This window comes from Zalophus californianus, chromosome 4, assembly GCF_009762305.2.
Source record: "Zalophus californianus isolate mZalCal1 chromosome 4, mZalCal1.pri.v2, whole genome shotgun sequence".
NCBI lineage: Eukaryota > Metazoa > Chordata > Mammalia > Carnivora > Otariidae > Zalophus > Zalophus californianus.
In genome coordinates this window covers 28,966,599-28,992,248 of record NC_045598.1, presented here as the reverse complement: position 1 = coordinate 28,992,248, position 25,650 = coordinate 28,966,599, and the positions used below count along the sequence as shown (strand labels likewise).

At 48.2% G+C, this 25,650-nt stretch overlaps 2 protein-coding genes across 6 annotated transcripts in view; one reads left to right on the top strand and one right to left on the bottom strand.

Annotated features, from left to right (window-relative positions):
• GNL2 (G protein nucleolar 2) overlaps nucleotides 1-17,378 on the top strand; it is a 24,198-nt gene extending 6,820 nt beyond the window's left edge. Inside the window, exons 5-16 of one of the 2 annotated variants that reach the window (XM_027619835.2) lie at nucleotides 705-889; nucleotides 4,516-4,582; nucleotides 5,442-5,600; nucleotides 6,130-6,243; nucleotides 9,694-9,822; nucleotides 10,462-10,566; nucleotides 11,344-11,502; nucleotides 12,047-12,160; nucleotides 15,061-15,515; nucleotides 15,817-15,896; nucleotides 16,471-16,553; nucleotides 17,185-17,378. In XM_027619835.2, the coding sequence (XP_027475636.1) occupies nucleotides 705-889; nucleotides 4,516-4,582; nucleotides 5,442-5,600; nucleotides 6,130-6,243; nucleotides 9,694-9,822; nucleotides 10,462-10,566; nucleotides 11,344-11,502; nucleotides 12,047-12,160; nucleotides 15,061-15,515; nucleotides 15,817-15,896; nucleotides 16,471-16,553; nucleotides 17,185-17,337 (1,803 nt within the window). In that variant the 3' untranslated portion in view covers nucleotides 17,338-17,378. The remainder of the gene's footprint in view (nucleotides 1-704; nucleotides 890-4,515; nucleotides 4,583-5,441; nucleotides 5,601-6,129; nucleotides 6,244-9,693; nucleotides 9,823-10,461; nucleotides 10,567-11,343; nucleotides 11,503-12,046; nucleotides 12,161-15,060; nucleotides 15,516-15,816; nucleotides 15,897-16,470; nucleotides 16,554-17,184) is intronic. The other variant, XM_027619841.2, reaches the window with a different exon arrangement.
• On the bottom strand, nucleotides 17,335-25,650 carry DNALI1 (dynein axonemal light intermediate chain 1). Of its 4 annotated transcripts, none has more exons than XR_003524283.2 (6): nucleotides 25,494-25,650; nucleotides 24,823-24,968; nucleotides 22,630-22,799; nucleotides 21,487-21,742; nucleotides 21,007-21,171; nucleotides 17,335-19,145 (listed from the first exon to the last, which is right to left on the bottom strand). XR_003524283.2 is itself a non-coding variant. In XM_027619854.2 (6 exons), exons 1-6 carry the CDS (start codon nucleotides 25,572-25,574, stop codon nucleotides 19,110-19,112), a joined length of 858 nt encoding a protein of 285 aa, XP_027475655.1. In that variant the 5' UTR covers nucleotides 25,575-25,650; the 3' UTR covers nucleotides 17,335-19,109. The 4 variants fall into 4 exon arrangements, 3 of the variants coding, with proteins under 3 accessions (XP_027475655.1, XP_027475664.1, XP_027475670.1); XM_027619854.2 differs by having other exon boundaries at nucleotides 21,483-21,742; XM_027619863.2 differs by having other exon boundaries at nucleotides 21,483-21,739.

Below are 25,650 nucleotides of genomic sequence, written 5' to 3'. Positions count from 1 at the left end.
TCCTATGCCCGTAACTCCTTTACAGGCACAGCAAGTTCTAGTTAGTATCAGGTTCCTTTTTATCACATCTAAACTATTATTTTGGACTTTTGCTAGCTGTTTTTCATCTGAAGACTTTCCATGTGCATTTAATAAAAATGTTACCTAAATTAGGGAAAATGTTATCTGAAACTAAAATGCATCTTACAAAACAAGCAATTCCTTTTAGCCATGAAAGAAATTAACTTCCAAGAAAAAGTTGGCATTTACAGTTGGTTTAAAAAAACCCACAAATTTGAGTATGATTGTCCTTGACAAAATCTGTGAATTTGGCGAATTTTATGCACTTGTCTGAAAGCTCAAAAAAAAAAAGAAAAGTTAAGTTAATGTTCATCATTGTAGCCTTAATTACATTTGACTGAGATTTATGATAAATGAAATAAAGCAGAGTTTTTGGCAAGTCTTACACAACTATTCGTACTTGCTTTGACTATTTGCATTACTTTGTATTTCTCCAAGGAGGCTTACAGAATTTCAGAATTGGGGAACAAGTGCTTTTGTGATTTCAGGCTGATTTGAAACCAAGCTGCATCCATGTTGTAGTTTTGGGTACGGGTTGAGCTTTGGAAAAATAAAGGAAGAAAACCTTTCCCAGGTCGGTTTTTAACTTTCACTTTTGCTCCGCGCCTTCCTTAGCTTTATGAATAATTCTCTTTTCTCTTTAGAACTCAAAGGTACACATTCTTGATACTGAAAGCTTTGAAACTACATTTGGCCCGAAGTCACAGAGGAAGCGACCAAACTTATTTGTTAGTGATATGCAGTCTCTTCTAGAAAATGCAGAAATGTCCAGTGAGAGCTACGACCAGGGCAAGGATCGTGACCTGGTCACTGAAGACACTGGTGTCAGGTACAATTTGAACGTTCATACCACTCTCATTTGCTCTTCTGCAACAAAACATTGTCTTTACCTTTATTTTACCCACATGAAGCTCAGTGCTTTAACTCCTTTTTTTTTTTTAAAGATATTTATTTGACAGCATATAAGCAGGGGGAGCGGCAGGGGGAGAGGGAGAAGCAGGCCCCCCAGCTCAACAGGGAGCCTGACATGGGGCTCGATCCCAGGACCCTGGGATCACGACCTGAGCCGAAGGCAGACGCTTGACTGAGCCACCCAGGCGTCCCCAGTGCTTTAACTCCCAGATTGATAGTGCTCTTCTTCCCTTTGACTAGAAAAATTTGTGAAGCTAGGGCCAGAATGAAAATAATTTGAGGTGGCTTGTTTCCTCTTGGTTTCTTTTTTCACTCCCCAAATAAAAATAAATAACTTTTTTTACTTCGTTATAATAGCAGTAAAGTCTAGGAAAGACAGTTTTGAATATATAGTTAAATTAGAAATGCAACACAAAGAAACTAAGAACTACTCATAATCCCACCGACCATGTTACTTGTTAAAATTGTGAAGGTCAGGGCTTCCTTAAACAGAGACTCTGGACCACTGGAGATTCACGGATGGCCTTTGAGTTTCTTGTGACCCTCGGAAGATAACGTGGAAGATGTACGTACAAGCATAAAGGTGGTGGTGTTTTGTTGGTCTTGTACTTGTTTTGGGGAGGGGAGGAGAAGGATCGATAGCTTTGTGTTCTCATAGGAGTTCATACCCTAAGGAAGGTCAAGAATCTAGATTATTCTAGATCTTTTTTACACTCCATGTTCACTTATAAATATAATACCTTAAGACTGTATTTTAATTTGCCCTTTATTTTATTTTTTAAAAATATATTTTTAAAGATTTTATTTATTTGAGAGAGAAAGTGGAAGTGTGAGAGAGAGAGAGATCATGAGCAGGGGGGACAGGCAGAGGGAGAAGCAGGCTCCCTGCCAAGCAGGGAGCCTGATGCAGGACTTGATCCCAGGACCCTGGGATCATGACCTGAGCCAAAGGCAGACACTTAACCAACTGAGCCACCCAGACACCCTAGCTTGCCTTTTATTTTAGATAAATATTTAGAAAAAATATTTTTCTAAATTATTAACAGTATATTTCTATGTCAGTACTTAATCGACAGTCCCACTGTGGAACATTTATGCTGTTTGTAGTTTGACCCTGTGGTAAGTAAGGCTAGGGTAAAACATCAGTGTGATGGAATCTTCTTAATTCTTTCCCTAAGATACATTCTTATTGGGGAAATGACTATGTCTGAGAACGTGCGTGTTTTTGGCAGGCAGCTGCCTGGCACCCTCCAAAAGGGTTGACCAGTGTTCCCTATTCACCCTTCTGAGTGTGCCAGGTGCGTCAGCACTGAGGTGCTGTCGCTCAACTGCAGCAGGGCCACCCCGGTGCTGTGGACAGCCCACGTCTAGCTGTGCGTCTCCTGCCGATGATGCCAGGCCATTTTAGGCCAGGCAAGAGAGGCAGCTCTTTTCTTCATAGAAACATTTGGACTTTGTGTGCTTCTGCTGATAGGAATTTTTCCTCCTCCAAAAGGTACAGTAGATAATGGGGGAGAAGACAACCATTTTTGTTTCCGAGACACTGGGTAAATGTCTGTGAGGCTAGTGGAGAAACAGATTCTCAGCCTTATTAGAAAAATTTCTCTTCCTATGGAAGTATAGATTGACTCAGGTCCTGCCGATTCCTTTTCATAATCTTCCGTGACATGTCACATAGCTACAGTCACTTTTGTTTTTAGGATTTAATTTGAGAGAGAGCGAGTGTGTGGTGGGTAGGGGGAGGGACAGGGGAGAGAGAAACTCAAGCAGACTCCCATCCTGGACATGGGGACTCGATCTCACAACCCTGAGATCATGACCTGAGCCAAAACCAAGAGTCGGATGCTTAACCGACTGTGCCATCCAGGGGCCCCTACCTGCAGTCACTTTTTAAAATATTTTTATTTTGGGGGGCACCTGGCTGGCTCAGTCGTTAGAGCATGTGACCCTTGATTTTGAGGGTTGGAAGTTTGAGCCCCACATTGGGTATAGAGATTAATTAAAAATAAAATCTTAAAAGAAAATATGCCTTTAAAAAAATAATAAAATATTTTTATTTTTGAAATTTCTAAATGTTTTCATATTTTTTATGTATGATCTATGGTTTAAAATTTTTTTAAATTTTTTATCATTTATTCATCATGATAAGTGCACTCTTTAACTCCTATCACGTCTTTCACCCATCCCCTCACCTGCCTCCCCTCTGCTGACCATCAATTTGTTCTCTAGAGTTAAGAATCTGTTTCTTGGTTTATTTTTCTCTCCCCCCCCCTTTGCTCATTTGTTTTGTTTCTTAAATTCCACATATGAGTGAAGTCCTGTGGTATTTGTCTTTCTCTGACTGACTTATTTTGCGTAGCATTATACTCTCTAGCTCCATCCATGTTGTTGCAAATGGCGAGATTTCGCTCTTTTTGATGGCTGAGTAATGTTCCATTGTGTGTGTGTACCGCAACTTCTTTATCCATTCACCAGTTGTTGGCCCCTTGGGCTGCCTGCATGATTTGGCTGCTGTAAATCATGCTGCTATAAACGTAGGGTTGCATATATCTTTTAAAAATTAGTGTTTTTGTATTCTTTGGGTGATACCCAGGAGTGCAATTACTGGATCACATGGTAGTTCTATTTTTAACTTTTTGAGGACCCTCCATTCTGTTTTGCAGAGTGGCTACACCAGTTTGCATTCCCACCAGCAGTGCACGAGGGTTCTCCTTTCTCCACATCCTTGCCAATACCTGGTGTTTCTTGAATCACTTTTTAAATTAGTTTTTAAAGATTTTATTTATTTCACAGAGAGAGACACAATGAGAGAGGGAACACAAGCAGGGGGAGTGGGAGAGAGAGAAGCAGGCTTCCCGTGGAGCAGGGAGCCCGACGCGGGGCTCGATCCCAGGACCCTGGGATCCTGACCTGAGCCGAAGGTAGATGCTTAACGACTGAGCCACCCAGGCACCCCCTTGAGTCACTTTTTTTTTACATTAAATTTTTTACTGTGGTATACTGTACATAAAATGTATCATTTCAGTCATTTTGAAGCCTGCAATTCAGTGGCATTAAGCACATCCATGTGGTTTTGTAGCCTTCACGGCTCCATGTCTGCTTCCGGAACTCTTTCATGTCATCCCAAACTGAAAGTCTTTACTGTAGACAATAACTTCCCAGCGCTTGGTGGCCACCATTCTGTGTTCTGTCTCTTAGCAGTTTGACTACTCTGACTAGAGGTACTTGATATTAGGCGCAGTCCTACAGTTTCTGTCTGTCTGGCTTATGACCAGAATGTCGCTAGGGTCATCCGTGGTGTAGCCTGTGTCAGTACTTTATTCTTTTTTCGTTGCTGAATGATACTCCGTTATATGGACAACACATTTTTAATCCATCCATCCATTGATGGACATTTTGGGTATAGTGACTTTTTCAACAGAATTTGCTTTTGCCCCATCTCCAAGTAGTTTTGATGCCCTTTCCTGTGGCACGTGGTCGACTTCTCCCTAAACATCCTCTTTATAGGGTCCAGTTGCTCACTTTGAGTGTTTTCTTATTTAGAAATGAAGCCCAAGAAGAGATTTATAAAAAGGGACAGTCCAAAAGAATATGGGGTGAGCTCTACAAGGTAAGACTTTCAGTTCCTTCTTGCTGATTGCTTCCTTTGGCTTTCATGATCTTGTATGAGAAAACTGATCTTGATATATGGAAACTCTCTCAAATAAAGCACAAACTCCACTGTCCGCATTCCCCTCCAAAACCAGGACAGGTGTGGCTAAGCACATACTACCATTGTTCTGGGTAACTGCCTTTTTTTTTTTTTCTTAATAGTAAAAGCTACATTACATAGACTTTAGATTTATCATACAGGGTTAGAGCTGCATGGGGGTTTTTAAGTTATTTAGTCCAGCCCTGTCATTTATAGATGAGAACACACATCTAGAAAGGTTGAATACCTTACCCAGCTCACCCAGCTAGTTCGTGGAGGAGCCTTCGCGTGTCCTGAGTCCTGGTCCTCAGTCCAGCTCTTCAACTTGGCTGAGTTTTGTCCACGTACTAGAGATAATTCTTGGTGACTAAAGGCTTTCAAGCGCAATCCCATAATCCAACAGTAACCTAACAGGAAAATAGTACCCTGAAGGCAAACTAAATGTTTTAATTTTTTTGTAAAATACATAAACCCTGTGACAGTAGAAACTTTTAGAAGTCTAAGAAGTAAATGATTTTATTCAATAATGAATAGTAGTCACAAAGTAGGGTAGGTTATATCTAAGTTAGTTTTCCTATTTGAAATTTGACAAGTTTCTTCTACTCAACATTTGGAAAAAGTTTTGAATTCCGATCACTGGGCACTGAGATTGGCCACAACCTACCCGTGTTTTGAAGTTCTCACTGTTTTATTTTCTCTGGTTCCTTTAAATGTCCTCCATCTCCCACTTTTCATCTGTACTAAATTAGCAACTCATTTTCACCTCTTTGAATCACAGGTGATAGATTCCTCAGATGTTGTAGTTCAAGTTCTTGATGCTAGAGATCCGATGGGTACCCGTTCCCCTCACATCGAGACTTACTTGAAGAAGGAAAAACCCTGGAAACACCTTATCTTTGTTCTTAACAAATGTGACCTTGTTCCAACCTGGGCGACAGTAAGTATGCTGCTTACCCAGAACAGACTACCAGGCCACTTGGCTCCTCGGAGGCCAAGTTCTCTGTCAGTAAGGCCGTTCCTGGTTTTTGGGATTTGAGACATTAAAGTGCTGGACTTTTTGACCTAGTAGTTGTGGGAGCATTCTCACTGAAAACAAAACTAAAATGTGCTTCAGCGACCGCGGGCAGAGTCAGGTTTTACCCTCTGATGGTTGGCGAAGGGGCGGCTGCAGTACCCACGGGATGGGCGATGTGGCCCCTTCGGGAGGAGAAGGTGCCACAGCCACAGGCCTTTTCCGCATCTGTTACATTAGCGGCGTTCGGTCACAACGAAGGCGGTTTTGTAATTGTTCCGTGTTTGTCAGACAAAAGACAAAGCATTAACTGTCGTTCCTTAAAAAAATATATTTTAAAGAATTACAGCTAACATTTTCCTTAGACAGCTGTCTATGTGAAAAACGGTCTATAACTCAAGCTCTGAGTCTTCCTGGATTATGAATAAACAAATATCTTCTCTTCCCCCTTTAGAAACGTTGGGTGGCTGTCCTCTCCCAGGATTATCCGACCCTTGCCTTCCACGCAAGTCTTACCAACCCCTTTGGCAAAGGAGCGTTTATTCAGCTTCTCCGGCAGTTTGGAAAGGTACTGGGACCTGACCTGCCTCTCCTGGAGTGTGGAGCTGTGGGTCCGTGGAAGACTGTCTCTTGCCAGTGTGCGTCAGAACGTTACGCACCTCACTTCCCCCCTCTTGGTAATGAGAAGTGTGGGTTTGAGAGCCGTAAAACCTCCAAAGCCTCGGGGTTATAAGGGATTTCGGAAAGTATCTTCCAGCTCAGCCAGCGCCCCTGTCTTTGACGAGCATTGCTTCCCTTTCTGCCGTATCCCTGGCACCTGGCACCTGACGGTCCCTCCTCTGCTTGGGGCCGGGCCCCTCCGCACACTCCCTGTGTTTCCCATCCTGGCTTTGCGAGGCCTGCCATGCCTCCTCCAACTTTGGACCTGTGCAGTTTCTACACCGGCCCCCTCCCCGGGAAGCCCCCTGCTGATCCCTGGTCCAATGGCCCTTTCTCTGGGAAGCCCTGCGACCAGGTCGCCCTCGCAGATGTTCTCAGAGCTTCACGTTCTGTACCTGCAGCTTGGCGTTGGCGTGTCTCATTCCTTCTACCTGGCTTCAAACAAAGGACACACGTCCTCTGTCCTACCCTTCCCCACTTCCCGGAAGTGGACACTTCCAACTCGTGGCTGTTAGTTACCTCCATTATTTTCTTCCATATTTTTAATATGTGCTTACGATTCTATTTCTGATCTCCCCCACCCCATTCCCCATGCCCCACCACCTGCTGTTTTAGACACTTGCTGAGTCTCTGCTATGGAAAATGAGGACTAAGTTTCTTATAGCTGTCCTCTCCCCACACATACTCCCCTCCCTCTGTTCTCCCTCTGTCGTTATACATCATCTGGCTAGATGACTATTGCCTTCAGCGTTTACATTATTATGACCATAGAATATCAGGCCCAGCTGATGCACACAGTGCTGTGATTATGATTCCTTTCTAATAGAACCTTCTGTCTTCTCTGGTGTTAATTAGCTCCTTGTCGTTTGTCACTAACGTGTCACCAAATCCTCTGGCAGAGTGGGAGCTTTGAGAGTCTTGGGGCACCTCCCTTTCAGTTGGGACTGCTGCTCCTAGGCTGGCTGCAGAGTCGTCTTCCTGGGATCTCCTTCACCATCATCCTGAGCATTCCTGTGGCTCTCTCCTGGGTTGGATCCCTTGTTCATTGGGATCAAGGGATCCAACACAGGATCTTCTTTCTTGTCTTTTTTTCTTCCCTGGTTTACTCCTTCCTTTTAATGGGACATATTTTCCAAAAGCTTCTGGAGAAGCAGTGCTTGGAGGAGACCTTTTTTGAGACCTTGTGTTTTGGAAATACCTTTATTCTGTCTTCACACTGTTTGTCCCCAGAATGCTGAGGGCACCACTACATTGTCCTCTGGTGGCTTCTGGTGTGGCATTGAGAAAGCTGAGGCCATTGTGACTCCTGATCTGTTGTGGCTGGGATCTCTTAAAAAACTCCCGTTTTAAAGTTTCACAGTGATGTGCTTTAAGGTGAGTCTTTCACTGTTCAGTGAGTTAGGCACTGGACGGGACTTTGATGTTTTCCCGTATTATTTCTTGGAGATCCCCCCGCCCTCCACCCCATCATCTGTTTTTGTTCAGGAAATTGGTTTTATCTTCTGGTTTAATTCTTGAATTTTCTTTGCTTTATTTCGGTGCCTTTGTGACGTTTTGCTCTATATTATGGGACGTTTCTCTGACTTGATCATCTAGCTGTTCTTTTTTTTTTTTTTTTTAAGATTTTATTTATTTCTTTGACAGAGAGAGACAGGGAGAGCAGGAACACAAGCAGGGGGAGTGGGAGAGGGAGAAGCAGGCTTCCCGCCGAGCGGGGAGCCCGACGTGGGACTCGATCCCAGGACCCTGGGATCATGACCTGAGCCGAAGGCAGACGCTTAACAACTGAGCCACCCAGGCGCCCTCATCTAGCTGTTCTTAACAACATTTATTTTGCCTCTCCTTTTTAAGAATTGCCCTGCCCCTAATCTTGTTTCACCGATGAACTGTCATCTGTTTCTGAGAAGGATAATAGTGTATTTTGAAATTTTCTTCTCCCTACATTGACTCTGTTTCCTGCCAGTTTTTGTGTGTTTTTTTGTATTTTTTTTGTCTTGTACTAGTGTCACACTTTAAATTTCTGGTTATTCTTGGCTTTTTGTTCATATTTAAGGGTGAGCCACTAAAAAGCCAATGGAAATTTTATGGGGGCGGGTGGACCTATTGAATAATGGACTTCACTGTAGGGTAACTAGATAAAAACCCAGTATTTTGTTGGAGGGCACCCTTGGTATCAGTGTCTATAGGTCTTTACTCTTGGATCTGTGAGTTTCCCCATAAAGGAGTCTTCCAGTCTCCAGCTCAGGGATGTATAAGCTTGACTGCCAGGGTTCTGGGAACTCAGCGGGGGTAGGGTTGTCAATATTTAAGACTTTGAAATTAATCACACTGGGAACGCTTGCATTCAGCTGCTGTTATCCCTAAATCTAGGTTCCCATTTAGATCTGAAAATGAAAGATACTTTCCAGAGATGCAGGGTTTCCAAAAAAAAAAAAAAAAATCAGTATCTGGTAAGGCACTGGGGCAGAGAAGCTGGGTGCCCGTGCTGGGGGAGGGAGGGGTAGACCAGTGTCACTGCTCCGCAGACTTTTCGCTAGTCCTTATTTCAGACCCCTTAGCGGTAGCTGTCCAGCCAGTTCCCGAGGGTTTTTGTGATTCTTTGGCAGTATTTTTGCTGGATTTTTAGTTTTTCTACCTTGGCTTTTATCTTTGTAGCGGGCCAAGTTAGATACTACTTTTTAGCTGCTAGTATTTTGCTAACATCGTATGTTTGTTTTTATTGTCTCATTTCCAGCTCATTCTTTGGTTTTATATGCCCGGTTCTGGGGGTTTCTATGTGTTCATTCCCACTGCCGTCTTCATAGTGGAGTTTGTGGTGGGAGTGAGGCCAGTGTGGCCATTCAGTCTGCCATCTTTAATCAGAAGTCCTCAACTAGCTATAGACTGTTGTTGAGCTCTGTCTCCTTGAGACTCTCACCCAGTGGTCTAACTTCTGAGGTTGCTTTTTTTCTTCTTCTGTCGTTTGTTTTTGGCAATGAAAATGCAAAACGTATTGTGCAGAGAAAAGGAGGGATGGGTCTTGGGATTGCCAGTTGGTGTATTTGTGGATGGTATTCCAAACTGATGACAAACAAGTTCTTTCTTCTTTTGCTTCTCGACCTACATACTTTTAATCTTAAAACATTCAAGAACAATAACACATGGACGACCAAGGAAATGAGTCACCTCTGATTTATTAATAAGTGTGTGTGTGCAGCCCACTCAGACAATGTAGGTGGTGTGTTTCTGAGCTTTAGATCAAGTTCTAGTGACACCTTTGCCCTGTATTCTTTGTTTTATTAGCAAAGTAACACAACCTATTTTTCCCAGGGGATGTTCATGACTGTGTGTATGTGGTGTGTATTCTTTTTTTGAACAGTTGCACACTGACAAGAAGCAGATCAGTGTCGGGTTCATTGGCTATCCAAATGTTGGCAAGAGCTCTGTGATAAACACATTGCGCTCCAAGAAAGTTTGCAATGTGGCCCCCATTGCAGGTGAAACAAAGGTACGTCCAGCTCAAGGGGGCCTTATTTATGTCTCCATATGTTATTTCCATGGAGGGTGGTGGTTTAGGCCATGGAGATTTCTATCTACTTCTTTTGAATGAAGGCCACCATTGAGAGTTTAGTCTCCACTTGATAGTTTGGTTTGTACCAGAGTTGTCTCTGCTCTTTTGGGTAAGACCGAGAGGACTTTGGCACTGTGTGCCTTTGGCATGATCTGGGAGGTGCTGTTCATTTTTAAGTCTGTTTTAAATTGTCACTCCAGCCTTTTTATTTGACAAACAAAAGTAACCCAAGAATATTTGGTGCCTGGGTTATGAAAGAAAACTCAGTGTTACGGAAGATTCTGGCAGTTGGGCACAGACTCTGAAGCACATAGTGTTTGGGGAGCGGCATGCTTCTACTGCAAGGAAGAGGGGTCAGACGGTATTAAGCTTTGAAGAGTACTTTGAAAAGTCAGGGAAAGGTTGACTTGATATTATCTGCCTTACTTTTAGACTCTTTGCTGGTGGAAACAGTTGTTTATACTCCGTGGAAGTGCCTCATGCAAGGCCCAAGTAGAGGAGAGACTTCGTAGCTTTGCGAGATTAGACTCTGAGTGTATGACCCAGGGGAGTCTCCAGCTTTCTTTCTGACTTCAGGTCTGGCAGTATATCACCTTGATGCGTCGGATATTCCTTATCGACTGTCCAGGTGTGGTTTACCCCTCTGAAGACTCGGAGACAGACATTGTGCTGAAAGGAGTGGTGAGTGTTTTTGGTCCTGACAGGCTCTTTGTTTGCCCTTTGTGGGGAGCATTCTGTGGGGGAACATTGGATACCTTTGCGTTTCACTCATTGGGAAGGCAGTTTGGGGTCATCCCGTCTGAGCAGACTTCAGGAACACGACGCTCAGCAGGGCGGCCTCTCCATTCCACTGAAGCCTGCTTGGGGAGTCTGTGGAGCCGTGGGCAGATCTGGTCAGTGTCATCCCACAAAAGAGTTTGTAGTTTACACAGGGGATCCAGAGGGAAGCAGGGCCTGTTTATGTTTAGTGATCATTCATCTTCGAGGGTTTATGGGCTGAGTCATTTTGGAACTCAGGCGTTTCCTCACTTGTTTCTGAATATGACCAAAACCTTTAAATGGCTTCACTTAACCTTAGCCAGGGCTGCTGGCCATACCTCCTGTGCACATTCCTCCCCTCTTTCCTTAAACTATCGAATTCTCTTTGTGTCCTGGGATTGGCAGGCTTTTCACCATTTCTACAAGTGAGTAGCGTGAGACGGTCCAACTTGAGACTGCTTGCAGAACCACACAGTTAGTTTGTGGTGAGCAGGGGTCAGCGTCGAGTCCTGGGCTCTGTGGCAGTGGCTGGCGTGCAGGGACCTTTCAGCCGACTGCGGCTGGCCACCTCGGAGACTGGCCCTGCTAGACTCCACTTGCATCATGGTGTTGAAATCTATTTTCAGATGTTGTTACAAATGTGAACGTCACTGTTTCCATGTAAAGTCTGTAAGGCAGAAATTTCCTGTTAACATCTAGGTTCAAGTTGAAAAAATAAAGGCTCCTGAAGACCACATTGGTGCTGTACTTGAACGAGCAAAGCCGGAATATATCAGCAAGACATACAAGATTGACTCTTGGGAGAATGCTGAGGACTTTCTTGAGAAGCTGGCTTTCCGGACTGGGAAGTTACTGAAGGTGAGTGAGGGTTTGTGCAAATATAGACCAGGACCCACGGCAGACGTGTGCGTGTGCTCTGGGCCTTCTTTGGGGGGCCGGGGGGGGGGGTTGTCTGTTCGTTTTAAGGATTCTGTTTATTTATTTTAAAAGATTTTATTTATTTGACAGAGAGAGACAGTGAGAGAGGGAACACAGCAAGGGGAGTGGGAGAGGGAGAAGCAGGCTTCCCGCCAAGCAGGGAGCCCGACGCAGGGCTCGATCCCAGGACCCTGGGGGACCACGACCTGAGCCAAAGGCAGACACTTAATGACTGAGGCACCCGGGCGCTCCTAAAGATTTTATTTTTAAGTAGCCTCTACACCCAGTGTGGGGCTTGAAGAGTCGCATGCTCCACCGACTGAGCCAGCCGGGCACCCCTGGACCCTTTTTTGTATGTGTTTTGTGAGCGGTATGAAACTTGGCAAGTAGATGGTGATGAACAACCAGGGCAGCTGAAATGCCTCCGTGCTGGGAGGTGGTTTTGTTATTTGAATGTAACGGTTGTCTTCCTGTGACATTTCAGGGTGGAGAGCCTGACTTGCAGACTGTGGGTAAGATGGTTCTCAATGACTGGCAGAGGGGCCGGATTCCTTTCTTTGTCAAGCCGCCCAATGCGGAGCCCCCTGCAGCCTCCCAGGTAAGAGAACAGGGTGGGCCCGCCTTCTGGAAAGCGTGATTACTGACCTAGGCCTCGTGCCTTTGATTGCCTTCCTTTATGGAGCACCTGTTTTCTTTGGGGGTGTTTCCTTCCACTGTTTTCCCATCCCATAGAGTCGTTGCTATGACCTTGTTGGGGGGGGGGGGGAGCATTTGGAGACCAGAAAGGAGATCTGTGATAGAAGACCAAGTCCAAATACCAGTCTTTAGGGCCTTGAATGAAGAGGGCTCTAACTGTAAGTGCTGTTCCGATCCTGTGTCTTTCCTTATGAATGAGGAGCAGAGGCATTTCCAGGATTCACTTAACATTTATTTGTTAGGCCCAACTATATGCTAGGCACGGAATGTAGGAGTAAATAGCACAGCCCTTGTCCTCAAGAAGCTCATAATCAGGTGGGAAAGGAGAGTGGTACAGTTTATAGCCAGGAAAGAAGCCTTAGATTTGGGGCCTCTGGGCTGGATTGAGAAGCTTCCCTTCTGCTGCGTTTCCCTCCCCCTGACAGTGGACTGCCACAAGGCTCCAACTGTGGCCCTTTGCTTTTCTATTCCTAGGCTCTTTTTCAGAGCTCTGCCAAGCCTTTGGAAGAGGTGGCTTTAAGTTTCGTTTCCATGCTAATGCTTTGGGTTCATGTCTGTTCCCAGAGTTTCAGTTCTCAGCTAGAAACTTCCAGTTGAATATGTTCTCCAGCATTTCAGAATCAACATACCTGAAATGGATGTTAACTTTTGCCCTCTCCCCGCTAAGACCCCCAAAGAGCCAAAAAACCCCAAACCCAGTCCTCTCCCATCTTCTTCATGTGGCGTTCCTTCATTGGTTCATTCCTTTGGCACCCGTGCACTGAGGAGCTCCTGCGTGCCGGGCGCTCTGCTGGGCACTAGTGGTACTACAGTGGAAGCAGATGAGTCCCTGCCTCTTGCACTTGTGTGTCTGTGGATGCTCTGGTACCGTCTGGTACTGTCTCCATACCAGCTCTGCAGTTCTCTGACACCAGTTGGGTATCCAGCAATTCAGTTCCATTCTGACACTACCTCCAAGAGTTAGCACAGACCCACAGATTAAGGGTTCAGCCCCACAAGATGGTCCCCGCTTCAGAGGCCAGCTGCAGATGGGGTTCCCAAGTCCCTGCACTTCTGCCCAGCCAACTACAAATTCAGAGGTTCTAAGGTTTGATAATTTGCTAAAACGACTCCTAGAACTCAGAAAAGTGGTTCATGATGGCCACTTTATTGTAGAGGATACAGCTCAGGAATAGCCAAATGGAAGAGATGCATAGGGCCGGGTGTAGGGTTGTGGGTGGCACATCAGTTCATTTGACCCAGAAGCTCCCCAGACCCTATCCTTCAGGGCTTCTCACGGAGGTTCTGTTATATTGGCCTGATTGATTAAAATATTGGCCATCGGTGATTGAACTCCATCTCTAGCCCTCTCACCAAGTACTTGGGCTTTCTGGTGACCAGCCCCCGTTCTGAAGCGAGGCTCCACTGTGAGCATCTCATCAGCATAAACTCCGGGGTGGTGGGAAGGGGCTTGTTATGAGGAACGACAGATACCCCTTTTTAGCTCCGGAAATACCAAGGGGTTTAGAGCTTTTGGGCCAAGACCAGACATATATTCTGACACTACAGGGAGGCAGACAGTAAACAGAGAATGTCAGGAAGCACTGCTTACTGTGAGGAAGACAAAACCAGGGTAAGGGGCTTGGGAGATGGAGGCGTGTTCTCGTATGTGGGGTGGGTGGGGGTGGCCTCTGAGGAAGTGGCATTTTGGCAGAGACCTTAATGGTGTGAGGCAGGAGCCGAGGGCCTGTCTTGAGGGGAGAGTGGGACAGGCGAAGGCAGTGGCACACCTGGAGTGCCCGAGGCAGGAGCCTGCCTGCCATGGCCCGAGTGCTGAGGGAAAGTCATGGGGCTGGACCCTGGTGCCAAGAGCAGGAGACATGGCGGGAGACGTGGCGGGAAGCACCTGGGGGGTGCATTGGTGCGTTAGCCAGTAGGGGTGAGGAAGGAGGAGGTGTGGCAGGGTCTGTTGTGACCCTGTGTGCACACAGTGGGGTTATCTTGAACTCTTCCTCCATGTCTGGTCATTGAGTTTTAGATCATTAGTTCCCCCAGGCTGCGATTTTCTTTTTTTCTTTCTGTAGTGGCTGAAACTCTTTCAGAATCCAAAAGCTAAAAACTTTACCTTCGGAAAAAGGTATAAAAATGGACCTACAGATTTTGTATACAATTTCCTGAATTTTCTGGATTCCTGATTTATTGAGCACTTTGTGTAGCCACTCTTGCCTTCAGGAAATCACCGGAAGTTCTGTGATTCTCAGCTGTAAGGATAAAATGATGCTATAAATGCGAAGCGCCAGGATAAAGCCTGGCACCCACTTCTCCTTTGCCGTTACCTCAGAGAGGCAGGTCGTTTCAGTGTCCCCCCACATCTCGGCTCCTTCTGGCCTCACCTTGCCAGCTTCCCTCCTGTTGCTCATCCCTTTCCTCCAGGGGCCTCCCCAGCGCCCCCCTGCTGAGCGCTCTGCTTTCCCTCTAGAGCAGTTGTGTGGGCCCCTCTTGGGTGTGCCTATCTCCACAGCCCCGTCAGTTCCCCTCCTTGGGGAGGGTGCGTGGCGGATGGTTTGAGTGGTTCGATACTCACAGCGGGCTCATCCTCTGGAACCGCAGCTGACTGCCTCTGATCCCTGCGTAGCAGCTTCTGGGTGTAATGCACCTCGGCCTGTGGTAGATGAACACCGTGACTCCAGGGTGGGGGTCTTCAGTTCTTTCCCTTAGCCCCGAGAAGAGGACTGCCTCCTTGAGAGCAAGCTGTCCAGAAATGGTTTTTATTTTCTGATCCCATTTCTCTCCCCCACCTGCACCCCTCTTTGGCCTGAATAGCTCCCGTCCTCCTCATCTTTGGAAGTTGCCACAGAGACAAGCCAGAAGAACGCAGAAGAAGAAGTCACAGCAACTGTGGGTGAAGCCTCAGAGCCTGTCACTGAGAAGGAGAAAGAGAACAGTCACTGTGACACCGACTCAGAAATGCAGCAGATTCTGGCCCGGGTTCGGCAGAACTTCGGCAAAATCAATGTTGTGCCTCAGTTTTCTGGGGATGACCTGGTCCCTCTGGAGATGTCCGACATCGATGAAGCGCTTGAGAGCTTTTCCGAAGAGGAGGAGGGGGAGGAGGACCAGAAGCAGCCGGGAGGCGAGGAAGAGGGGTCTTGCCCGGAGCCCCAGGAAGAACACGCGGCAGATGACACCAAGGCAGTTATTAAAGCACTGGATGAAAAGATTGCTAAATATCAGAAGTTTTTAAACAAAGCCAAAGCTAAGAAGTTTTCAGCAGTCAGGTAGTATCCTCGTCTTCTCACAAATTGTGGTTTGCGCGTTCCTTTCTGAGACCCTTGCCATGGGGACTGGAGCAGTATTTTTCTGGGAGGTGGAAGGGAGTTAATGCCATTTTTCAGGAAGTGGTCTGTCCATTTCCAAGCCGCCACTCCCTGAAGTATGAGCAGCGTAGGTCTGCCTCTGACCAAGGCCCAGGGAGCTGCCAGGACTGCGGGGCGTTGCCTCCTGCCCCCGGGTTGGCACCTGATTTGGGCAGCTGAGGGGAGTGATGGGCAGCTTTGTTACTTGACTTTTCTGTTGCAGAATATCTAAGGGACTAAGTGAAAAGGTTTTTGCAAAATCTGAAGAACAAAGAGCAGCTGAAGAAGTTGTAGAAGACACAGGTAAAGTTAAATTCGTCAAACCGCTTAGGTGCGGTGTGCATCTTTAAAACTATGTGAAATGTAACTTTAACCTCTAAACTTGGAGATTGTGCTGTCACCTGCACAGGTGCTTATCATTACCGGCAGATGACCCTGTTCTATATACTGTTTGTCGTACAGCTCAGATTATTCACTTTTCATTCCGCACATCTCTTGGGATTAATTCGGGAAGCTTCCTGTAAAAAGAGTCCATCAGTAACCTTACAATCTAGGGGTGGGTCAGCCAGATTTTTTTTGTGGGAGGTGGGATGGGTCAGGTATCTATTCTTAACTCCATTGGACTCACAGCTTCTATGTGGAAAGTGTGTTTCCGTGGCATAAATGCAAATCCTGGCATGGCCTGCAAGGGCCTCCTGGCTTGGCGCCCTCCTGGCCACCCCCCGCTTTCCTCTGCGCCATGCCTGCCACACTCCATGCTCACTGGCCTTCTTCCTCCAACACATCAAGCTCATTCCTACCTTAGCATTCACACACAAAGTTTTGAAAGTTTGAAAGTCCTGTTTCTTCTCTGTGTATTCGTGTGTTGTGTTTCCAGAAGGGAAAAAGGGAAAGAAGAGGAAGGCACAGAGGGAAGAGGACCATTCAAATAAAACTCGCAGGATGCTTACATCCAAGGAAGTACGTGGTTTTGATCTTAAACATTACCCAGGAAGTAGAGAGGAGAAGTCAGTTTCCTAGGAGACACACTTTCCAAAACTGATGGTCTGGAGTTGAATTCTCGGAACCCCGGTTCTAGGTGACCTAGTTGAGATCAGTTCCATAGCATCAAGAGTCGGCCCAGTGAATGGCGGTCCTTGAGTTCTCGATCGCTGTCCTCAAACTTGTGGACTATCCTCTAGAAGGGTCTGCTGGTTTTCTGTGAGCAGAGCTGTGTAGGCAGATGGATCCCTGCCGTCAGCTTTGTAACTGGGCTCATCAGAGCTGGGGTGGGCCCTGCTGGGAAGGGAAGAGCTTGTTCTCAGAAGTGTTCACCCTTAGACAGAGGACTACTTGTCAGGAGTGCAGTAGAAGAGATTCCAGCAGGGAGGACGGACCAAACGACAGTCTAGAACGGGGCGCGTCACGAGTTACGGTGGAAGGGCACACTTGGGTCTGTGAGGGGAGCCCTTGCTTGTTACTAGCGCTGATTCTAGTTGTTGGGGGAGCAGCACAGGAAGGGAGCACAGAGAAAGAGGGGCCTCTTCTGTGACTTTGCCGTGATTGATGGGGTTTTTTTTGTTTTTTTTTCCCCTTTCGCCATTGTTTACAGCGGAGGCGAGCGGTGCGGCAGCAGCAATCCAGGAAAGTTGGTGTGCGTTACTATGAAACCCACAACGTGAAAAATAGGAACCGGAACAAAAAGAAGACCAATGACTCTGAAGGACAGAAACACAGACACAAAAAATTCAAACATAAGCAGTAATGTTTTAAAAGTTTATTAAATTATACAAAAATATGCAATTAGAAACTGTGTTCCTTCTCTTCATGCCCAGTCGGCATTTCTAAGGCCATGATGCATTTGTTCTGAGGTTCGACAGTTGAAACCCTTCACCGGTGCTGGTGAAAATAAAGTCCCTACACCTCTAAGGCTTTAGGTGATGGGGTCCAGTGGCACTTCTGACACTTAAATGAGCCCTCTTCGTTCCTCCAGAGCGTACCCATGGCATGCAGACCTCTGACAGAAACAGATGAGGTCTACAGAATGGAAAGGGTGGAATACCTTTTATACTGGCAGTTAGTTTGGAACAGAGGTGTGAAAAGAAAATCTCGAAGATGTAGGGTATGTGGCCTACGCTTTAAAATAGGAGGGAAAAATGCCGCTTCAGCTCTCCCTCCGAGTCCGTTAGATGGACGCAGTGAGGACACAGGTACTTTACTGTCAGGGAGTCCCGGGACTGGCGCATCTCAACGAACAGAGTTCTTTCCCATGAGAACGGCGGCCCAGACAGGTGATTTCAGTGGAGCCTTAGAATGCCTCAGGACACCAGGTTGGGGTAAAAGCTGGCTTCCAGTCTGAGATGAGAGGGACAGGGCATGTTTGACCCGGAATCCAGCTCTTCTTGTTGGCCTGCCCTTCTTTCAGGGAGTCTTGGAACCTTAACAGGGACGATGTCGGGTCAGAGCTCCACTAAGGAGGGTCCTTCTTGGCACCTCCTGGGGAATACTGCGCAACTTGAGGCGCTCCAGCCGGGCGGACACGTTCGTGCCTTCCTAGGTGTTGGTTGTGCAGCGTGCATGAAGGGTGGAAGTCCCTCATCTTGCTGCGCTAGCCTACCCTGGACTGCCCTAAATGGAAGATCTGTGTTGCTCACTTACCCTTCTGGGTCTACGAAACCAGGAGCAGCCCTGGGCCTCTGAACTTTGAGTTTAACCTGGGAGGAATAGTAAAATGCAGCCTACAGGCCATAGCCTCCTCATTAATAATTAGAGCAGCACGTGAGGTTTGGGTACCTCTCCAGTTGTTCATCAAACATAGCTAGTTAGAGGGGTATTAGGGTCAGGGTGTGATTTTCTGCAGAATAAGATGAACAAACCAAATCAGGGCTCCTGAGGTGCAGGCAGCTCACAGTGGACCTCGTGACTTGTTTCTTCCCAGCAAACATTTACTTTCTCAGAAGCCCTGGCTTTGGCTGCCATTGCTGCCTCACCTGGGCAGTCTGAGACTAGGGAAGAGGCTGGGGTGGGCTTGGCGGGCAGGGGTAAAATGACCTAGTATAAACGCAGAACTCCAGCATGAGTCACTAGACCCGCACTGGGGTAGGGATGGTGAAAGACCTCAGGGGAAAGACTGAGGCCTCAGCAGCCCAAGGTCAGATACAAGATGCATCATGGACCAGAAATGGGACAGGCAGGCGGCTCATTCAGCTAGAAATAATTGATAGTATGGAGCAGTGGTGGGAAGGCAGTTTCACCTGCGAGGGATATGGCCGAAAGCCTTACTTTCTGAGTTGGCAAATCCCGAGGTTGGCCACATACAGAGACTGTCGGCTGCACCACCTTCCACTGCCCAGCCAGGAGCCTGGCTGCCAGACCTAAGTGTTCCATGCCACTGGGGCCACGTGTGACTTCTGACAGACATGTAGGTGGGGACCAGGGGGAGGATATGGCCTGTTCACTCAGGAAACTAGCTTTTTTTTTTATTACAACAGGCTTAGGATGGGGTAGCAGTGCTTGCTGAGACCCATGTGGAAATGATCACTTCTTTGGTGCAATAATACCTTCCAGTTGGGCCTGAAAAACAAAAACAAACTCCATTAATATTTGAAGCTTGCAGCCTTGCGCTGAGAGGTGATAAAGTCCCTGGGAAGAAGAATCCAATGCTGCCCCGCCAAGTGTTTTTCCCTCCATTCCCAATTCCATATTTCCTAGATAGCCGGTTTCGGGCTTGGCATCCAGTCTTGCTACATTGGGAGAAACCAGAGCTGTCCTGGTTTCCATACAATAATGGCTCTGCGTATAATATAAAGCACTGAAAAGGAAATTGAATAAAAGTTGTTGAAATAGTGGTTTTTTATGGCTCAGATTTCAGGCCTGAAATGCTAAGGTAAACATCTGGCTCTCTGGTTCGGGATCCTGGGAGCTCTGAGTTGGGATGAGAGATTTTGGAAACAGCCATTTTTCAGCCACTTAGACAACTTGACACCCAATTAGAGAAAATTGCTACCAGTAAGTAGGGAGCTGTCCATCTTGTATGTAAAGCTTAAGACACTTGGGAGTTATTTACTCTGCTCCTCCAGCAGCCAGGAAAATAATTTACTATCATGGTATGTGGACAGATCTTTAAGTAGGTCTATCCTAGGGACAGCAAGCACTGCTTTATTTGCAGTGCAGCTTGGAGCCAATAAAAATAACTCACTTCTAAAGAGTCCTTCACCCTGGGGATGACAAGGTTGCTTGGAAATGTTAGAAAGATGCCAAGGTGTTCCACTTTGCTCCTGCTGCTGGTGCTGTAGGAGGAACTGAGGAACTTGGGTTTATGATAAAGGAACATGGCAGATAAGGCACGCAGCTTCAGAAGCTGCTAAGTAAACAGATTCATGTCTGGCTATGAAGTTTCTAGCTTTTCTTTGTTAAACTCAGCAACAGGAAAACCTGTTGTCCTGCACTAGCAGTTCATACAAGCCCTTCCTTATCTCAAGTGCCTGTCCTCCTTGCTGGAGCCCCAAGAAGCCTGCCAGTCACAAGAATGTAAGCTTTCCATGAGACTAGGGAGGAAAGGGAGACAGCATCCAGGGGCCCCTCTGACCAGGGCCATGGAAGACCACCACTAAACATCAACAGGTCCTATATCTAGAACAATGGTTCTCAAACTTCAGTAAGCACCAGAATCGCCTGCAGACCTTGTTAGGCTGTTGGGCCCCAACCCCAACGTTTCTGATTCAGTCGATCTGGGATGGGCCCAGTGACTTGTATTTCTAAAAGTTCCCCGGTGATGCTGCTGGTCTAGGGCCCAACCTTAGAGCAGTTTCAGATCCCACAGAGAGCCTGGAGTTTCAGACGCCTGGCCCCGCTCCAGCTCAGCTGGATAAATGTAAACCACTGGCAAAGGGACTTTGAGGAAAAACACCTACCGTTGAACTCCTCTGACCACACACCTGGGGAAGGTTCCTAATTTGAAATGGTTCTTCCCTCTCAAAGGGCCTTCCCTGCCCATCCCAAATGCCATGCCTCAGAGGGGCTGCAGGCAGGAAAGGCCTCCCAGAAAGCCTGCTGAAGAGATCCAGCCCATGCTAGGAAGGCTCCAAAGTATCAGCTGTCATGGGAGAGAAATTCCACTTTCTGCCATATCCACCTCTCCTGGAGGAGGGGTAACTTTTTTTCAAGGGAAAACAAACCCTCCACTGGAGAGCCGGACTGAGGTGTTGTGGGAATCCAGGGCCAGATGCATGCAGAAGCTGCACAGTGAACCCTCACCCCTGCCCCCACATCAGCTTCCTTCACTCCTTCACTCCTTGGCAGCGCGTGGGGACAAGTCTGCTGACTCCTCGGTAGGAAACGGAGCTGCCTCCTGGCCCCTGCACAGCTGGGGGGCGGCAGGCAGGAGCCCCAGCACCTGGGCCTGCTGTGGGGGAGGCTGGGGAGGGGGGCCCACCTTCAGCTGCTGATTCGTGCGCTTGAGGAACTGAATCTCCTCGTTGTGCTTCTTCTCCTCCACCAGTCTCCTCTCGATCTCCCGCTTCTCGGTGGCCTCACACTTGGCCTTCTGCTCGTTCACTTGCCTCTCCAAATCTCTCTTTTCTGTTTCCAATTCTGCAATCTGAGGACGGAAACTCGGGTCATCCTGGGCCTCCACCAAGAGGACAGGCCGGTGTGAGTGCCTGGGCGGAGGGGACCTGGGACGCAGCCGGCCAGGCTCACGGTGCCAGGGTCTGTGCTGCCACCCAGTGGGAGGCCGGTGACTGGCAAGCACCAGGCGGGCCCGCACACTCTGAACCCAAGGGTCCCCGCTGACAGGATGGCCAGAGCCCCCTCGGAGGTGAGACTTTCGTCTGGAATGACAACCCTGTGGCCCTGAGCTGGGCAGAAGAGTTCACAGAGGGCGGAGGCCTCGTGGTCAGCCCCACTCACTTTCCTCTCCATGTCGGACTTCCCCTGCTCGGCCTGCAGCGCCTTCCTCATGCCGAAGGCCACGCTGCTCTCGTATAAGGTCTGGTAGGCGGCGACAGTCATGCGGATCTCATCCCGGACTCGCAGCAACAGCAACCCCCTCTCCGCACAGTTGATGGTGACCTCTCGTATCAGCTCGTCTTCCAAAGCGCATAACAAGGAGTTCAGGAGGGCAGGCGGGAGGGAGACTGCACCATGTCTGGGGCTCACCGCCCTTCCTACTGGGGACAGTGTAGCGTGTGTCCTCCCCACTCAGAGACAGAGGCCCCAGGAGCCTTTCCAGACAACTACTGCTCTGAAGGTGGCACTTGGGAGGATAGGCAGTCGGCGAGCCCAGGGCAGAGGGAGACAGGAGCCCTCGGGTTTGCTTGTAGCTGGGAGGCTCCCCTTACTGACCCTTAGGTAGAAACCCCATGGTATGAGTCAGAGAAATCAGACTTTTCAGCTTGAGGATGGTGGCTGCTTTAAGGCAGCTGGGAAATCCTGTGTGCCCCGGTGGCCGGATGGGCTTGGGGCTGCCAACAGTAGGAATCAGAGCTTGCCCACGCATCTCGTCCGTGGATGCTGACCGTCGTCATCCTCAGACTGAAGGGAGCCTGCTGGCCGCAGGGTTTGGCAACAGTTTGAATGTCAGAGTCTGCACGGGCCAGTGAGTTTGGGCTGGGGGACAGCCATTTGACACTATCACTTAAATCTTTTGTGACTGTCGGTTAATAGCAAATTATCCCGAAATATTTTTCTGGGCCAGAGGGCTGAATGCTGATGGATGGATATAAATACAGAATATTTAGTCTTTCTGATTAAAAAACTAACATGCTTATTATTAAAAAAACTGTTTTTTAAAAATTCAAAATGGAAGTTCTTGTCTTCAAACATTTGCTAAGAGGTTAGGAACTGGGGGGTCACGTTGGCTGGCAGATGAGGGGGAGGGGGGCGCGTTTAGCAGATCCTGGGGCGGGGGTCGGGGAGGGGGAGAAAAAATGATTCCAGGATGGGGTGGGCTTCAGCTCAGGGATACTCAGGGCTTGGGTCTGTGCTCAAGGGGAAGGGCAGGAGGTAGGAGAGGACCGCGTATTCCCCCAACGCCAGCCCTCGCCAGGCCACTCACCAAAACACTGCGAGTAGAGCTCCCTGCGCACGGGGCAGATGCCGGTCTCTCTGGCCTGCCGCTGCTGCAGCTTCAGGTCCAGCTGCTCCTGGAGATGCACCACATCCATCCTGGTGCTGGGGGTGCTGGACACCTGCTGGATCCATAGCTGCGTGTCCTCCACCCATTCCCTGTGGCACAGACACAGCCAGGCTGAGCAAACCCACAGCTAGAGGGGCCTCAGGACGTGAGCAGAGATGGCCCTTTGGGTTCTCTGCCTGAGCAGGAACAAAGGGGCAGCTCTGTCACCAACCCACCAGAAGCTTCCATCCCTCTCTCTTCCTTGGGGAGTGTGGGGCTCCATAGCCACACCCACTAAGCTGCCTCCACGGGGCCTCTACCTGGGAGCTGGGCAATCTCTACCCTCCTATGGCTTTCTGTGAAACCATCACCCATGTTCCAGATCTTACCCTCCTAATGGGTTGAGGACAGATTCATAGACCTCATTGCTTGATTGGAAAAGAAGGCCCAGTGAGAATTCCCCACTGACTTGTGGGGTGGGAGACACAGGGCACCCTAAACCTTGTGCCAGCCAGAAAGAGGCAAAAGTGTGCAGTGGGGAGCTTCCTGAAGGCGTGCAACTATGTGGTCCCCTCCCCGCTCACCCCACCCCCCTCCCCCCAATAAACCTTGTGTCAGAGGCTTGGCCAGGTTCTGGAATCACAAGGAGGGAGCCTGAGGGTAGAATCACCATGGGGAGAGGATTTCCATTAATTGACAGGAGGAAATCACCTGAAAAATCCCCCCTCCCTTCTTTGACTTCCATCTCGGACGAGATGGCAGTCACTCTTTTCATTACAGTCTTAGAAACTGTACTGTCAACTTATTACCTAAAAATAGTTGACTAAGCATGTCAGATAGTCATACACGTGGCTGCAGAAGGAGGGAGCAGGGTGAGGGGATGGTGAAGAAGGGAGAAGGTGCTCTTTTATAAGGATTCTCAAGGAAGGCCCCCTTGAGGAAATCACATTTGAGCAAGACCTGAGTAAAGAGATGGAAGGGAATGAGGTAGACATCGGGGGAAGAGTATCCTTGGCAGTAAGAACAGCAACTGTCAAGGCCCTGAGGTGGAAGGGTGATGGAAGTATTCCAGAGACAGCAGAGGCCCCTGTGGCATCAGCACACTGAACAATAAGGAGAATAACAGGAGACGAGATCATGGATATATGAGGGGCCAGATCGTGCCAACTCTTGCAGGTCATTGTAAGGACTTTGGATTTTATTTTATTTTTTTTTAAGATTTTATTTATTTATTTGAGAGAGAATGAGAGATAGAGAGCACGAGAGGGAAGAGGGTCAGAGGGAGAAGCAGACTCCCTGCTGAGCAGGGAGCCTGATGTGGGACTCGATCCCGGGACTCCAGGACCATGACCTGAGCCGAAGGCAGTCGCTTAACCAACTGAGCCACCCAGGCGCCCAGGACTTTGGATTTTAGTTGGAGTGACATGGGAAGCCATTAAAGAGTTCCTGGCAGAAGACTGGCATGATCTGGCTTAGGATTTCAGGGCTGTTTGGAGAATAGATTGTATGAGCAAAGAATGGAAGCAAGGTTTTCAGATAGGAGACCACTGTAGGTGACAAACAGTGGCAAGGAAAAAAATGGTGGAAGCAGAGGGGGTGGAAAGTGGTTAGATTTGGGATATAAATTTGAAGGTAGAGCCAAAATAATTTGATGAAGGATAGGACATGTGATGTGAAAGACCAAAAGGAATGAAGGGTGGCCTGAGCCACTTGTAGAAAGGAGAAGACTGGGGATGAGTAGGTTGGGAGAGGGGGACATCATGATTTAGTTTGGACATGCTGAGTTTGAGATGCCCAGGAAACACCTTCATGAAGATAATGAGGAAGCAGTAAAATACATGGGTGTGGAGTTTAGAGGAAAGGACAGGGCTGGAAATACACATTTGGGAGCCATCGGCATGTAGATGGTATTTAAAGCCAGGAGCCTGTTTGAGCATTCAGGAAAAGAGGAGGATAGAGAAGAGGTCTCCCCCCACCCTTCCAGGATCCAGCCATCTGCAAGCTCTAGGAGTTCTGGGATGCTGGGAGGAAATCCGGGCCAGGAACAGAGGGACAGGGTGCCTCTTCCTACATTCCCAAGTTCTGGGCTGCAAAGCCTGGGGTTTCTCGAAGCCACTGCACCTATGTTTTTACCTTGGGGGTAGGATGGCATTCAAGATTTCTTCTGCCTGCTTTGTAGGATCTGGGACACAAGAAGTTGAGGGGAGCTTGGTCTTTGGTGGCTGTGGAACTGGACCAGAGGGTCCAGGCTGCTGGGGGCTGACTTTCAGTGGCCGTGCCTGAGAATGGATAGGTTAGGGCAGGAGGTGATTCAGACACTGAACTCCACATATCCAAGCCCTCTCGGTTGCCCCAGGTCTTCTAAACACCCTTCCCCTCTTCCCAGCTCACTTTCCCCATCTCTCTTCTCAGAAGTTATGTCTCAGCTGAAGGAAGCCATGAAGAGTCTTTGGTTCCATCCTAGCCCAAGGCCTGTATCTCCTGGAACCAATGTTTCTGGCACAGGTGCTCAGCCCTGTAGTGATGGAGCGAGCAAGCACTACCAGATCTATTCTTGGAACAGACTACTATGAAAAAGAGTGAGCCCCATCCATCTCTGTGACTTCCTCCCTCATCCTAAATCTGCTCTCTGGGGTCACCCATCTGCGCTTCTTGTGCCGCTCTCCCATCTTCCTTCCCCCGTCCCAATTCCCTTTGCTCCCAGTTGCTGCAGCCCACGTCTCTCGGGACCCGGGATCCTCATCGCAGGGATCTTTCCCCATCGGAGCTTCCGGGCTCCCCCGCCCCCTAAGACCCGTCCTTACTTTGGGGCTCCGCTTCTCCGTATTCCGGCTCACCAACACCGGGGTGTCATACTTGAGCAGAGAGTCCGCAGGGGGGATCATGGCGGCCACGGTGGTAGCAGCCCGGCCGTGGCCCCTCGAGTGTGCGCCTTGTTTGCCGTCACCATGGAAACCTCCT